General features: G+C 37.1%; 1 protein-coding gene across 8 annotated transcripts in view; it reads right to left on the reverse strand.

Moving 5' to 3' along the window:
• The window catches only part of PHTF2 (putative homeodomain transcription factor 2), a 153,023-nt gene that overhangs the window by 107,930 nt on the left and 28,613 nt on the right, over positions 1 to 16,480 (reverse strand). For all 8 annotated transcript variants that reach the window (XM_030825905.1, XM_030825903.1, XM_003268194.2 and 5 more), the window contains exon 2: positions 2,917 to 2,996. In XM_030825905.1, coding sequence (XP_030681765.1) covers positions 2,917 to 2,961 — 45 coding nt within the window. In that variant the 5' untranslated portion in view covers positions 2,962 to 2,996. The remainder of the gene's footprint in view (positions 1 to 2,916; positions 2,997 to 16,480) is intronic.

Here is a 16,480-nt window from a genome sequence, read left to right on the forward strand (position 1 = left end):
AATACTGATTTAACCAAAATTTGGAGTCACTGGGACAATAGAGGGAGGAAACTTAGGGGAAGCTTATAAAAAAGCTAAATCCTAATCATATAGTCAGAAGTCAACAAGTAACATCTACAATAAAATGACCAAGAAAAAAACAAGACAGGCATGCTTCAAAACAAGAAATATCATTTTTAAAAATGGTGTTATTCAACAAAGGCTGTCTTAGAGCATAGGTCAGCAAGCCAAGGCCTTACAGGTCAAATCTAGACCCTTGCCTGCTTTTGTAAGTTAAGTTTTACTGGAACACAGTCACGCTCATTAATTTTATATAGCTGCTTTTGTGTAGTCTATGGCTGCTTTTGTGCTACAATGGCAAGGCAGGGTTGAGTGGTTGCAGCAGAGACCTATGACTCAAAACCTAAATTATTTACTATCTGGCCCTTTAAAGAAAAAGTCAGCCAATCCAATCCTAGTTTAGAATGTTGTATGACATTTTGTATCTCTGACTCCTACCCATAAATGCCAGTATTCCATCAAAAGTTATTAGGATGAGGAGTGGGAGAACTTTGGTTTCAGAACCAATGAGCTATAAAGACTTTAAAATGATTGCCTCTGGGGGAGCAAAACTCAAAGGTTAGGTAAGGATAGGGATGGATAGTATTGCAGGCTGCTTTTTTTTTTTTTGCAATAATCCTAGAAACACTAATCTTTCAAAGTATTCACATGTATTTCTTCAATAAAATTAAATTTAAAAGCAAAAGGAAAAAAAATAGAGCAAATCAAATCCAGTTAATGGTTCTGGCAACTCCCTAATTTATGTGATAAGCCTGAGCAACATGGCAAAACCCCATCTCTACTAAAAATACAAGATCTAGCTGGGCATAGTGGCACATGCCTGTAGTCCCAGCTACTTGGGAGGCTGAGGTGGGAGGTTCACTTGAACCCAGGAGGTCAAGGCTGCAGTGAGCCATGATTGTGCCACAGCACTCCAGACTGTGTTAACAGAGTGAGACCCTGACTCAAAAATAAATAAATAAATATATAATAGAATATGTGATTACATTTGCTAGTATATTTTATGACATTTCCTATAGTTGCTCTGGAGAATATTTTGGTTGCATGTATCCAAAGCTGTCAGGTAAATGACCCTTGGATAAGAGGGTCATTTCAGTCACAGGGCTAACTTCAGTTACAGGGCTAACTGAATCTGAGCATAATATTTCAAACCCTCTGATCCCAAGAAAGGTCAGTCAATCAAGTATGTTCTATAAATGATCTTCAGTAAAGTCTAAAGTGTTTAATGTAAAAAGCCAAACAGAGAAAATGTTTATTACTCCCATAGATAGAAACTAGGAAAGAGAAAAACTTCCAAAGATATAGACAGGAAAATAGTTTAATTTTTTTTGTTTTGTTTTCCTTAACTTACAATTTTATTTAGCTCTTTAGCTAAGTAGACTGATTTTTAACTTGATTGGAAGTTTAAAAGTTTAAAAGGAGGCACTAACAAACACCAAAAACAATTAATAGTATATCAATATCAATACTTCCAATAAAGTACCTTATATAAAAAATGTAATTATATACCTGTGGCATGTTCTACCCAGAAAACAAATAACACATCTAAAAACAGACCATAATCCCATGCCAGCTACTAAGGGAGGTTTAGGTAGGAGGACCACATGAGCCCAAGAGGTTAAGGTTGCAGTGAGCCAAGTGTGCAACTGCACTCAAGCCTGGGCGACAGAGCGAGACCCTGTCTCAAAAAATATTTTTAAAAAGGCCATATTCTTAGTTTGTCTAACTTTTAAAGTGTTTTAATTATCACTTATTTTCAACTGAACAAAATTTAAAAATCATCTGTTTGGCTGGGGGCAGTGGCTCACGCCTGCTAGCACTTTGGGAGGCTGAGGCGGGTGGATCACCTAAGGTCAGGAGTTCAAGATCAGCCTGACCAACATGGTGAAACCCTGTCTCTACTAAAAATACAAAAATTAGCGGGGCATGGTAGCACATGCCTGTAATCCCAGCTACTTGGGAGGCTGAGGCAAGAGAATCGCTTGAACTCAGGAGGCAGAGGTTGCAGTGAGCAGAGATCGCGCCACTACACTCCAGCCTGCGTGACAGAGAGAGAGACTCCATCTCAAAAAAAAAAAAAGGTCTGTTTTTTCTCCTATATAAGAAAAGCTTTAAATGTATCATTATATTTTGTTAATAGAGACCTGAAGAATAAGGTATAAAAATGTTTTAAAATGTGAAGACAAATATAATTCACTATGTACACAAAAGATCTAAGGTATTACACAAAACGACATAAATTTTAAAGAATATAAACAACACTCATTAGGAGTAAACAGTTTATTGTATTGTCAAAAAATGCCTATATTCTTTTGGACCTTATAAAGAAAAACACTACATTGGTAAAACTTATTCTGAAATATATAAGATGATACAGCTATTTAAAGTAGGTATGACAATCCTAAAACATCAAAATAAACACTTTAATATTTCAGTTTGTAAAATAGAGTTCCCAAAACTTTATTTTACTGAAAAATTCAGTTATTGAATTGTAACTTACAAGAAACAAATTAAAAACTATTGATATAAGTTATATAACAGCTCTGCTAATCTTTCTTTTAAAAAATTAAACTAAGGAAAGTGTTAATGTTTTTATAAAATGCTAATTTTATCCAGTCCTGGAGATTTGCTTTCTATTATAATTAATCTAGCTACTTTGCTATTGTAGAGTAAAAAGTAGAGAAAAAACAATTTTAAGCATCATCTTTCCAATTTATTTAGAAGTAAAATAAGTACAAGGAAAATAAAAATAATCTTCCTTTTCCACTCAAAATCCTAACATCTATAGCATGAAATAAACATGTATTTTTGAAACTAAAACATTTAGAAAGCTAAAAGTTTTGACTATCAACTTACCTTCTTTTGATACCAGACTATAGCATCTGTGACTTTGGACGCCATTTATTCCACTGAAATCACACATTGGTCATTTTAGGCTGTGCAAGAGAGAAAAACATACAAATTACTTTATTTCCACCTTCCAAAAGGACACTGAACAGCAGGCAGACATAGCACTCTGGTTACTTGCAGAGCAAGGGGTGTATGACGAGACTTACATTACACCCTTCCTCATGACTATTTTAGCAACAGGTTCTCTTAAGTAAACAAAAATCAGTTGCCACAATAATAGAAAGTTCTATTTGCGTGAATAAATAACACTTGTTTTCTTACAAAATAGGTTGAATTTTCTTTTTAAATCTTTTAAAGAAATTTCAGAATTTCCTAGGTTATACCAGAAATTGTTCATCTACAAATCCACATACAAGAAACCAATTCATTCAATCAGTAATGTAGTTTCTTTCTAAAAACCAGTGTCAGTTACCATTGCTAAAGGATGGCTTAACAGAGATGACAGAATTTATAATGATATTTAATTTTCCCTGACACTCAGTAAACACAAAACTGAATTAAAATAACCCAAGAAGCCAAAAAGTATTTATGTTAAATACTAAGCCAATATTAGAGTTAATACACAGGAATAATTAACACTAAAGACTTCCCAGATATCACAGTTTGCTAATTGTCATTTAAGTAGTTATGACAATTAATCTTCAAAGATCAAAAAAACACTTTAATATTTCAGTTTATAAAATACAGTCCCTAAAAGTTTATTTTATTGAAAAAAATTAAGCTACTGAATTGTAACTTACAAGAAACAGATTAAAACTGCTGATATGTTCTATAACTCTGCAAATCTCTTTTAAAAATAATCAAACTAAGACAAATACCAAAAACCATTTCATAAGCATCTTTTCTGTGTTTGTCTAAAACATTATTGGTACTAAACTTAATGATTCCTTAACCCTAGAGGTTATTTGAGACTGATTCCCATCAACTCCAGAATACTATTTTAGTCATAAGATGACACTGGCATAGAGGTTACCTCTGGTCTAGTGTTAAGGATGAGCCTAAAACAGGTTCAAAAGCAGTTATTGGCCGCAGAACTCATTACAAACCAGGATCATCCAAGGACACACAGGATGATCTCAGGGAAATCCTGGGGGTAAAACACCCTGCTGAGCCAATCCTAGCACATACAGATCTGCAACTGTAGAAACACTACCACTAGTTTGCCTCAGTAAACAAAGTACCAGAGGTTTTATATACCACTCTTGGGAGCATGCATGCTTTTTGAGCATATTAAGATTCAGATACAATAAAAATTATCAACAAGTTCAAATGTTTAGATGATAAACCTCTAAAATTTAAAGCAGAATTTATTTAATGCCTGTATTTTTGACTGTTATAAACCAAATTATTTTATAACCTTTCCTAAGATATTCGTGACTCTAATTGATCAAATTCAAGCAAACTATGTTTTGAAATTCCTGACAAACAGCCTAACATAATGGAATGAAAAGAAGGTTAGAGTCAAAATACCTGAATTCAAATATTAGCTCTACTATCTATTATGTAATATTGAAGAAGTCACGGAATTTCTCTCAACCTGTTTCTTTCACTTATAAACTAGAAATAACTGTACCTCCCCACCCCTTATAGGATCTTTGTGACCAATAAATAATATACATAAGATGCCTGCCACAGTCTAGGACATCCAGTAGGTTTTCAATTATAATTATTTTTATCATCAATTTTCATATAAAAAAAATCCCCAATCTAGGAACTAGAAGTATTTACATTACCTTTTTTAAACATAGCAGTTTAAAGAGAAATACATGCAATTAGTTTTTGTTCACATTGAAAATAAAAATAGCTATCCAATTATCGTAAGGTCACAATGTCAATTCTCAATTACATACACATGGATTATTTAGAGATTTCAAAGTTCACCTCCACTTAATTTCTCAGTCAGGTGTGGCTATCTTCATTTCTCTCACGAGGGTTTTTTGAGGAAACTTTCCCTTACTGACTTAAAATCTCCCATTCTTGTTTTTCTGTCCTGGAAGCCTTTGAGTATGATTTATTAACTTCAACCACCTTGTATCCCAGAGGTTTTCCCCACTGATTTTGCTAGGGGACTATTCAATATACACTACACCTTCATTATATTTGTTTGTCATGACAACTGTGAATGCTTTCCAGATTGGTTATAACCTGTCCCCTCAAGCAAACTATGAAAAATGGTACAAAAATATGAGAATATCAACTTTTCACTTTACCCTCTTTTCACTTTACCCAATCTTTATTGACAAATATTCCAGATTATCTAACAAGATAAAGATCCTCTTTCCTAACCCCCAACAATGTAAATAATATACATTTCATATACAAAATGTGAAAGGATTTTATCACTCTATTAAACATATCAGATATGTAATATATTTAGAGAATATTTAAATGTTCACATATAAATAGTAGTATTTTTTAAAAGAAAAAGCTCAAATGAAAGTTTGAAAAACACTGCCTGCCTCACAAGAAAATAATCCCAAGGACTATATATATTTGTTTACCAAGCTACACTTAGATAAATACCAAAAATCTAACAGTATTCTAGTTATATAAAGTGTTCTAAATATTTTAAACTATATTTATTTGGGTCTATAGAAATAAAAATTCAACGAATTTTCTGTTTAAAAAAAAAAAAACCTTTCTTCGGTAATGGTGATTTTCTGTGCAAACTCATTTAATAGTTTTTCCGTTGTGTCAACAACCTTTCAGTCACACTGAATGGCTCATACCTATTTTTAAAACAGGTTTTACAGCATGCTGAGATAGATTTCTGAACCGGCTATCTGACAAAGCACACTCAAAGGTACCCAAATTACACGTGGGTATAAACAACAAGGATTAATAAGTCAAATTATTTCAGGAATAATGAAGATTATTTCTAAAGCCTTTCCAACTTCTTTAATTCTATGACAGTCCAGGAATACAGGTTTATAGTCTGTATTGTCATGATAGCTCAGGTTTAATGTTAAATTATCATATTAAAGTTTATTTACAGAAAAAAAGCATAAAAAACTTACTGGGGACCTTTAATAGAGGATCTTAATCTTATTTGATCAACTGATTTGATACAAGGATGGGTATTATGATGCATAATCTTTATTTATTTAGAAATAATCCAATCCTAAAACCATAGGGCTAACTGCAGGCATAACATTAGGCAGTTAACTCTAAGCTAACACTATCCTTGACATAGATTTAATTGTCACACCTTAACAAAATATCTGAAATTCTTTTTTTTTTTTTTTTGCTTTTTTTATTATACTTTAAGTGTTGGGGTACATGTGCAGAATGTGCAGGTTTGTTACATAGGTATACATGTGCAATGCTGGTCTGCTGCACCCATCAACCTGTCATCTACATTAGGTATTTCTCCTAATGCTATCCCTCCCCAAGCCCCCCACCCCAACAGGCCCTGGTGTGTGATGTTCCCCTCCCTGTCTCCATGTGTTCTCATTGTTCAACTCCCACTTATGAGTGAGAACATATGGCGTTTGGTTTTCTGTTCTTGTGTTAGTTTGCTGAGAATGATGGTTTCCAGCATCATCCATGTCCCTGCAAAGGACATCCTTTTTTATGGCTGCATAGTATTCCATGGTGTACATGTGCCACATTTTCTTTATCCAGTCTATCACTGATGGGCATTTGGGTTGGTTCCAAGTCCTTGCTATTGTGAACAGTGACACAATAAACATGTGTGCATGTGTCTTTATTTACTGTATTGATTTCCACACAAAATGCCAAAGACCAGGGTGGTGGGAAAAGATGAGTACAGAAGAGATGGTATGTTAAGTCTGCCTTTACGTAATCTCAATCAAATACAGTTGAACAACATGGTGGGTAAGCTGCGCTGGTCTGCTTATATGTGGATTTTTTCAAAAAAAGTTATACCAAGTGTCCCTGCTACTCCTGCCTCCCCTTTCACCTCCTTCACCTCTTCTGCCTCTGCTATCCAGGAAGGCAAAGCCAACCCCTCCTCTTCTTCAACCTATTCAATGTGAAGATGACAAGGATGAAGACCTTTATCATGATCCACTTCCACTTAAAGAATAGTAAATGTATTTTCTCTTCTTCTTCTTCTTTTTTCTTTCCTTTTTTTTTTTTTTTTTTTTTTTTGAGATGGAGTTTTCGCTCTTGTTGCCCAGGCTGGAGTGCAATGGTGTGATCTCAGCTCACTGCAACCTCTGCCTCCGGGGTTCAAGCGATTCTCCTGCCTCAGCCTCCCGAGTAGCTGGGAATACAGGCATGCGCCACTATGCCCGGCTAATTTTGTAATTTTAGTAGAGACAGGGTTTCTCCATGTTGGTCAGGTTGGTCTCAAACTCCTGACCTCAGATGATCCTCCTGTCTCAGCCTCCCAAAGTGCTGGGATTACAGGTGTGAGCCACCGTGCCTGGCCTATTTTCCCTTCTTTACAATTTAATAACACTTTTTCTCTAGCTTACTTTATTGTAATTATACAGTATATAAACATATATAAAATATGTGTTATCTGTTTTGTTATTAGTAAGACTTCCTGTCAACAGTAGGCTATTGGCAGTTAAATTTTGGGGGATTCAAAAGTTACAGCCAAATTTTCCACAGCACAGAGGTCAGTACCCCTAACCCCAATTGTTCAAGGGTCAACAGTATAATAATGCCCATGAGTATTCTTTGCACAAATATGGTCTCCCAAATTGTCAGATTTTTAACCAATCCCCATGTTACAAAAATTGTATCAAATACTACATAATGTTACAATGTACATCTCTCATTATTCTGAAACAAATTTGTCCGTCCTGGCATGACTCTCACTAGGCTCAGAAAACAATGTATTTCCACCCCTGACACTTTGCGTGTGTTATTATTATTCCTATTCCATCCTTTTCTCCACTCATACATCCTTCTAAATCAGCTCAAATCCTACCTCCTCCAAGATGAAGCTTTCTTTTTTTTTCTTTTTTCTTTTTTTTTGTTTTGTTTTTTTGAGACGGAGTTTTGCTCTTGTTGCCCAGGCTGGAGTGCAATGGCGTGATCTCGTCTCACTGCAACCTCCGCCTCCCAGGTTCAAGCAATTCTCCTGTCTCAGCCTCCTCAGTAGCTAGGATTACAGGCGCCCACCACCACACCTGGCTAATTTTTGTATTTTTAGTAGAAATGGGGTTTCACCCTGTTGGCCAGGCTGGTCTCGAACTGTTGACCTCAGGTGATCCGCCCGCCTCGGCCTCCAAAAGTGCTGGAATTACAGGCATGAGCCACCACACCTGGCCAGCTTTCATTTGGACTAAAAAATGCTGAAGCTTAATGTCTCTCTTCCAGCACCAATACATGCTCAAAAATGTGTCATTTAAATAGAAATGTAAAGCAGTATGTGGCCACACAGGTCACTTGGTTGTATGTAAACACTCTTAAGGAAAAAATGTGGTATCATTCTTTGTCTCTAAGTACACAGTACACTGTAATATATGGTAGAGGAAGTACAGCAGATAAAAAGCAATGACTAAGCATCAAGAGAATTGGGTTCTAGATCCAAGTTCTGATACTAAGAGCTGTGTGCTCTTGAATAAGTTACTGAGTTCTCTGGACCTCAGTTTTCCCCAAGTGCCATCTAGCCAAAGATTCCACAACTCAATAAAGGTTAAACAACAATTATGTGAAAAGAAAAAGAGCTCCAAGCAGTCTGAGCCATGTGAGGTATGCAAGCACAGACATGTGAGTATAGGACTTCAGTCAAGCCCCTACACCCAAGCCTGGGAGCAACTGTTTAAAGTCATTTTCTTCCTGACTAGCTGCCTCACTCATTTATCTTCACGTTTCTGGAATTTGTGATACAAAGAACAATGTATAGCCAATCAATAGTTTATGTTATTTTAACATAAATTCTCAGTAAACAACTCAGGAATTGCTTCCTCTTTCCCTTTAAAAAAGAAAATTTTTTTTTTTTTTTGAGACAAGATCTCACTCAGTTGCCCAGGCTGGAATGCAGTGGCACGATCAGGGCTCACAGCAGCTTCGACTTCCCAGCTCAAGTGATCCTCCTGCCTCAGCTCCCAAAGTAGCTGTGACTATAGGCATGTACCATGATGCCTGGCTAAATTTTTTTGAATTTTAGTAGACACGAGGTCTAGCTATGTTGTCCATGCTGGAAAAATGCACTTTTAACTGCTGCTAATCAGAGGGTATATTCAGAGCAACTCAAATCTGTGCTCCTAGTTGCAATCCTCAAGCTTGATTCAAATAAACCCTCTACTTGTATTAATTTTGTTCCAGCTTCTTCCTCTCAGGTCACCAATTCCAATAATGTACAGAAGTTCCTCTGAATTCTTACTAACACACTCAAAAACATTAATATTACTACTTAAATTAGTGTTACATATATGGAATTTAACATAGTAGAAACTGTTAAACTAAATAAAAAATATCTTATTTATTTTATTTTTAGAGACAGGGTCTCACTGTCACCTGGACTGAAGTGCAGTGGCTTGATCACAGCTCACTGTAACATCAAATTCCTGGGCTCAGGCGACTGTCCTGCCTTAGCTTCCCGAGTAGCTAGACTCAGCAACAAAAGGGCACATAACATATCCTCATGCACATCCTCCTGATAAGTATATCACACAAAAAGTTGCATGCCACCAAACTAGGCTATTTTTTAAATCTTTTGTAGAGAGAGATGGAGTCTCACTATGCTGCCCAGGCTGGTCTTGAACTGCTGTCTTCAGCAATCTTCTTACCTCAGCCTCCCAAAGTGCTGGGATTACAGGTGTGAGCCACTGCGCTTCACCCTAAAGAGCTTTTAATTTGTTAAAGGTAGTTTTTATAAATCTCCTCAGACCCTCATATTATTATTCCACTCCAACAACCTTGTATCATTCTCTGCTGCTTACAAAATAAAATCCACAAGTATTTAGACTCTCTACAATCTGACCTTAATTGTCCAACATTATTGCTCATCATCTTCTCATACATCTTGTTTCAACCATCCCATACTTTCAACATTTTTCTACCTCTGTGCCAAAATTAACACTTCTCTTTCTAAAACAAGGAAGATTTTGACAAGACTTCCAAAATTCCACTTTCTCCGTAAGTTTCCCCCAAATTCTTCCATTTAATATTTCTCATCCTGTTCTGTGTTCCCCTTACAGTAGCACCCCCTTTATCCAAGGCTTTGCTTTCCACATTTGTTACTGCAGTAACTGCAGTACAGTAAAATAAGATATTTGGAGACAGAGAGAGACCAAATTCCATAACTTTTCCTTAGAGTATACTGTTACGATTGTTCTACGTTATTATTAGTTATTATCTATCTTTTACTTGCAGCAGTCCCCAACCTTTTTTAGCACCAGGGACTGGTTTTGTGGAAGACAATTTTTCCATGGCTGGGGTAGGGGGGATGGTTTTGGGATGATTCAAGAGCATTACATTATTGTATACTTTATTTCTATTATTATTACATTATAATATATAATGAAATAATTATACAACTCACCATAACATAGAATCAGTGGGAGCCCTGAGCTTGTTTTCCTGCAACTAGATGGTCTCATCTGGGGATGATGGGAGACAACGACACCCAAAGTGTATTGTTTATGTCCAGTCTATTCCATAATCTCATTTTGGTTGCTGTTAACTATACTACAGAAAACCCTGCTTCACAAAGATATGATGTTAGAAATGGAAACAGACTTTTCAGTGTTTTGTGGCAATCTCAGGATAGTCCACCTTGACTTTAATTCAGAATGTATGGAGATTTGAAGTTGTCTCAAACATACTTTTAAGGCCACCATCATTTGCGACCTTAAGCAGTTGATCCTATTCCAGCACGGACAAAGTCGATACAGCTGGCTTATTCACAAACAGGTTGTGGATCCATTACTTCCCAGTTCGGGGGTCTTTTGTGGTTGGGAAGTAACGCTCAAACTCTTCTGAAAGCTGAGATAGGTGATCATGCACCAGCTGGGAGAAAGAAGGTCCTGGCTCAGTCTCTTTCAAAATCTCTGTTAATGTTTGAAACATGTCAAAAAAATCTCTCAATGTTCACTCAATTCCAGTTTGGCTTTGAATGCAGCCACTTTATCTACTGACTTGAACCCATTTGTTCTCCCCTGAAGTGACAAGCTGAGTTCTTTGAGCAGGTTGACTATGTCACACAAGTAAGCAAGTTTTGTGACCCATTCTGTGTCACTGAAATATGCTACCAGTGATAACTATTTTTCTAAAAAAAAAAAAAAAAAATCTCTGGAGAGACCTTGTAACTCAAAACCTCTGGCCAGTGATCTACCTTTAGAAAGCCATCTTACTTCTGTGTATAAGAGAAGCTGTGTGTGCTTTGCATCCATTTCCTCACAGAGCTGCACAGGCAGACATAAACTAAGGGCATGTACTTTAATGTGGGTAATTTTAATCACATCCTGCAAAATGCTGGTTAAGTTTGGGTGACATTTTGTGCCTAGCCAGCCTTTCTCTACGGATGCCACAGTGTGTAGACTCGCATTCAGAAGCAACCTCTTTGACCCAAGTAGTGAAATCAGAAAGCTGTCCAGTCATGGCAGCCACTCTGTTCACGCATATACCAACACAAAATTACCAAATCAGTTCTACAGCTGTGGTACTGGTTGGCAACAAAAGGGCACATAACATATCCTCACGCACATCCTCCTGAGAAGTGTATCACACAAAAACAAGCACTACTGCCTTGTTGTCAACATCAGTAGACTTGTCAACCTGGACTGCACACCATGGTGACTCATTAATCCTAACAATTGTGCCTCAATATCCTCTATTTCATCAAATACTCTAGTTATGGTACTAGCTGAAAAAGGAACATGTGCTACCTTCTGAACTGCAGCCTCTCCTAAAAGTTCGTAACAAATGGCCTTAACAGCAAGCAGGCAGGATCAACTCTTCACCAATAGTAAATGGCTTCTTAGCTTTAGCAATGCTTTAGCCACTAAGAATAATACTCTCAGTGCAGACACATTTGATGAAGTGGTGGCCTTCCATAATTGCTTCTGTTCTTCATGTTCACCTTTTTTTCTTTTGAAAAACTCCAAAGCCTTGTCTTTCAATGCAGGATAAGTGGTCTCCACGTGACGAAGCACTTTTGAAGGTTTCATGGCTTGTTGGATAGCCGGTCACCACATATACGAAGCAGGCCTGGAGAATGTGAATCACCTGTTGCAATGAACCCATAATTTAAGTGGGACTCTTGGTGTTTTCTTTTAAATGCAGCTTTCTTTTTGTTGGTAGTCTTAGAATCTTCTGCTGTCTCATCATTGGGTCTTCCCCCTTTACAAAGAAGCTCTCTAGTAATGTTTTGTTATTTACTCATTTTGGCTAAGGTTAGCTTGTGGGCTTAACCAAATCTGTGAGAAAGAAGTGTGGACGGACAAGGTAAATAAAATAATGGGAGGGCCATGCATGGACTAAAATTAAGTGTTGGATTCTGACTTAAAGCCTGTCACCAGATGCAGCTGTACAAATGAAGCACTCAACTCACTGATAGGGTTTTGATATGAGTCTGCAAGCAATTTATTTATTATGGTCTCTGTGCAGTCAAACCTCTCTGCTAACGTTAATCTGTATTCGCAGCTGCTCCCCAGCGGAAGCATCACTGCCTCAACTCCACCTCAGACAATCAGGCATTAGATTCTCATAAGGAGAATGCAACCTAGATCCCTCGCATACACAGTTCAGAATAGGGTTTGCACTCTTATGAGAATCTAATGCCGCTGCTGATCTGACAGGAGGCAGAGCTCAGATGGTAATGCAAGTGATGCGGGGCTGCTGTAAATACAGATGAAGCTTCGCTCACTTGCCCACCGCTCACCTCCTGTAGTGCAGCCCACAGTTCCTACCAGGCCACAGACCAACTGGCTGGGGACCCTGTCTTACTGTACCTAATTTATAAAATAAACTTTATCATAAGTATGTATATACAGGAAAAACACATAGCAAATACAGGTTTGGTACTATCTGTGGCTTCAGGTTTCCATTGGGGATCTTGGAATATAACCCTCACAGATAAGGGGAACTGCTATATACTTAATATATTGTTTTATATAGACTTTAGTGTACTTATCTGTATGTGTCCCCACCTCCCACCCACACATTCTTTGAGAGCAGTCCAATGTCTTTATTATCTCTGAATTTTCCTAAAACTTTTCACCTATATTAAACACAAACGTTTACACACCAAATTAAAAAGTTGCCAAAGTACCACCACAGATGAATTTAAGGGCTAGAATTGAAAACTCTACCTGTCCAACTCCTGTACTCCCCCAACGTGCACATAAACAAACATACTGTTTCATAACATTAAAGGGTGCAAAGATACCATGAAGTATAATAAATATGGTTCGTTTATTTACTGACATGTCACTCAGTCACCAATACGTAAGATTTAAAAGGTTTTACATATTGCAGATCTAAAAGGTCCAATGAAAATAAGTTAAAGTCTAGTCTAACACCATTCCTAAATGCTAAAGTTAAATATAACTCAGTTGCCTTCTCCACAACCAAAACAAGAAATTTTTAGACCTTGAAAACTGGGAACAAAGTTGCTCTGCCCTTAAAAGGGTAATAAATGCTAAGGTTCAAATCACATCTTTCATAATGATACAAAAGCTAAACAAAAAGAATGAAATCTTCTACTAGTTTCAGGGTTCCTACTTTGTAATCATGTGACCTATAAATTATTACAACTTATAGGAACAATTTTAATTATTCATTTGGAATGAGGATAATATTTCACGGAAATATTTGAAAGAATAAACACTACACATTTTATGGTCAAAATTGTAATTTTAAATGAAAGGCAAAATAAGGTCTAATAAACAGCTATACATTTTCTATTATACCAGTCATAAAAAGAATATTTGTAACTTTTATTTTCCTTAATAGAACCAATGCATAGTCTGTGTACTTTGGGCTAGAAGATGATACATAATCTAAAAAGAAAAAACTACAGGCAAGTAACATCTCTCTACACCTGTACTAAATAAAAGTGTTTTGTGCTGTTACAAAATCTAAGTGAATCCCTATAGCTATAATCTCTTTGTTAGGAGACAGGGTCCCACTCTGCCACCTAGGCTGGAGTTCAATGGTGAAATCATAGTTCACTGTAGCCTCAAACTCCTGGGCTCAAGTGTTCCTCCACCTCAGCCTCTCGAGTAGCTGGGACTACAGGTGGACATCATCGCACCTGGCTAATATTTTTTATTTTTTAACTTTTTGTGGGGCCGGGTCTCACTTTGTTGTCCAGGCTGGTCTCAAACTCCTGACTTCAAGCAATCTTCCTGCCTTGGCATCCCAAAGTGCTAGGATTATAGGCGTGAGTCACCACAACCAGCCAAGAGTTATAATTTTATTTTATTTTATTTTTTCTTTTTTTTCTTTTTTTATTTTTTTATTATTATACTTTAGGTTTTAGGGTACATGTGCACAATGTGCAGGTTTGTTACATATGTATCCATGTGCCATGTTGTTTTGCTGCACCCATTAACTCGTCATTTAGCATTAGGCATATCTCCTAATGCTTATTTTATTTTTTTTGAGATGGAGTCTCGCCCCGTCACCCAGACCACTGTGCAGTGGTGCAAACTCAGCTCACTGAAAATGCCGCCTCCTGGGTTCAATCAGGTTGTGCCTCAGCCTCCCGAGTAGCTGGGATTACAGGTGCACACCACCACCCCCAGCTAATTTTTGTATTTTTAGCAGATAGTACCAAACATATATGTTGCTATCTTTTTCCTATATAAATTTTGTATTTTGAATTTTTAGGGTTTCACCATGTTGACCAAGCTGGTCTTGAACTCTTGACCTCAAGTGATCTGCCTGGCTCAGCCTACCAAACTGCTGGAATTACAGATGTATGCCACTGCACCCGGCCTAGAGTTATAATCTTGCTACTAACCACAAAGCCCTCTGCAGAATTTCCTGATGGGTACAATCAACCCACCTGATATGTCTTTTAAAGCAACTGTTTAAATTTCAGGGTTTCTTAACTTCAACATTACTATTACCAACCAAAGTACCACCACAGATGAATTAATTTACTCTACCATTCCTTGAGCATTCTTTGGGTTTTTTGTTTTGTTAAGTACTTAAAGGTCCTTTAAATAGCTAATTATAACGTATTGGCTTTTTGTTTTATTTGACTGCTGTGCTGCTTAGAAAAATCAGTAATGAAATATGATCCATTTAAATGGTTTAACTTCCTCATTTACTCACAGGAAAGTTTTACCACCAACCCATCAGGCTCAATTCAAACATGGACATGTTATTACTGCTCTTCATCAGAAACGTTCTAAATTAGTGTTCCAGGTACTCTTTATCAAAATAATAATGGACTAAATGATATCTAAATGGCTTAAAGAGTTAACTAAACAGCTTAAAGAGTTAACAGACCTTAAAAATGACTTAATTTAGAGATTAAAATTTGCCAACAATACCTCATCATCAAAAATGCCATTGAGGCTGGGCTCTGTGGCTCGCACCTGTAATCCCAGCACTTTGGGAGGCTAAGTCGGGTGGATCACTTAAGGTCAGGAGTTTGAGATCAGCCTGACCAACATGGTGAAGCTCCATTTCTACTAAAAACTAATACAAAAATTAGCCAGGCATGGTGGCTGGCCCCTGTAATCCCAGCTACTTGGGAGGCTGAGGCAGGAGAATCACTTGAACCTGGGAGGAGGAGCAGTGAGCTGAGGTGGCACCAGTGCACTCCGGCTTGGGTGAAAGAGCGAAACTCCATCTCAAAAAAAATAAAAAGGCCGCACGCAGTGGCTCACACCTGTAATCTCAGCACTTTGGGAGGCCGAGGCAGGTAGATCACGAGGTCAGGAGTTCAAGACCAGCCTGGCCAAGATGGTGAAACCCCATCTCTACTAAAAATACAAAAATTAGCCGGGCATGGTGGCAAGTGCCTGTAATTCCAGCTACTCAGGAGGATGAGGCAAAGAACTGCTTGAACCCAGGAGGCAGAGGTTGCAGTGAGCCGAGACTGCGCCACCGCACTCTAGCCTGGGCGACAGAGCGAGACTCTTTCTCAAAAAGGATAAATAAATAAAAATAAAATATTAATTTAATTTTCCATGAATTCTAAGAAAAGAAAATGAAAACTGGAAGAACTCATGAACTTCAGATGTCTTGCCACATGAGTTATTTTGGTCTTAAAAGATCCTCCTAACATTTAGAAAAAAGTTTCCTTAGCTTATAGAGCCATCAAAACAAAAGAAAAAAGTGACAAAAATCATTCTTTAATAAATCCACAGTGATTTTAACTTTTATCTACATGTTCAACTTTACATTGTATCCATGACTTCCTGCTATGAAAGCAGACATAATTAACATGCTTATACTTCTCCAAAGATCTAACATTTAGATTTTATTCCACAGCCTCCATTCTCAAAGTTGTTCCATTTTCTTCTGTATTTAAATGGATTTGATGATCACCCCTGATTCTTTTAAGATGGCTTTGCCATACCTGAAGTCATCGCTATTTAATTTTATTTCATTTGAGGTTGACTTGATT

Source organism: Nomascus leucogenys, chromosome 13, assembly GCF_006542625.1.
Source record: "Nomascus leucogenys isolate Asia chromosome 13, Asia_NLE_v1, whole genome shotgun sequence".
Classification (NCBI taxonomy): domain Eukaryota; kingdom Metazoa; phylum Chordata; class Mammalia; order Primates; family Hylobatidae; genus Nomascus; species Nomascus leucogenys.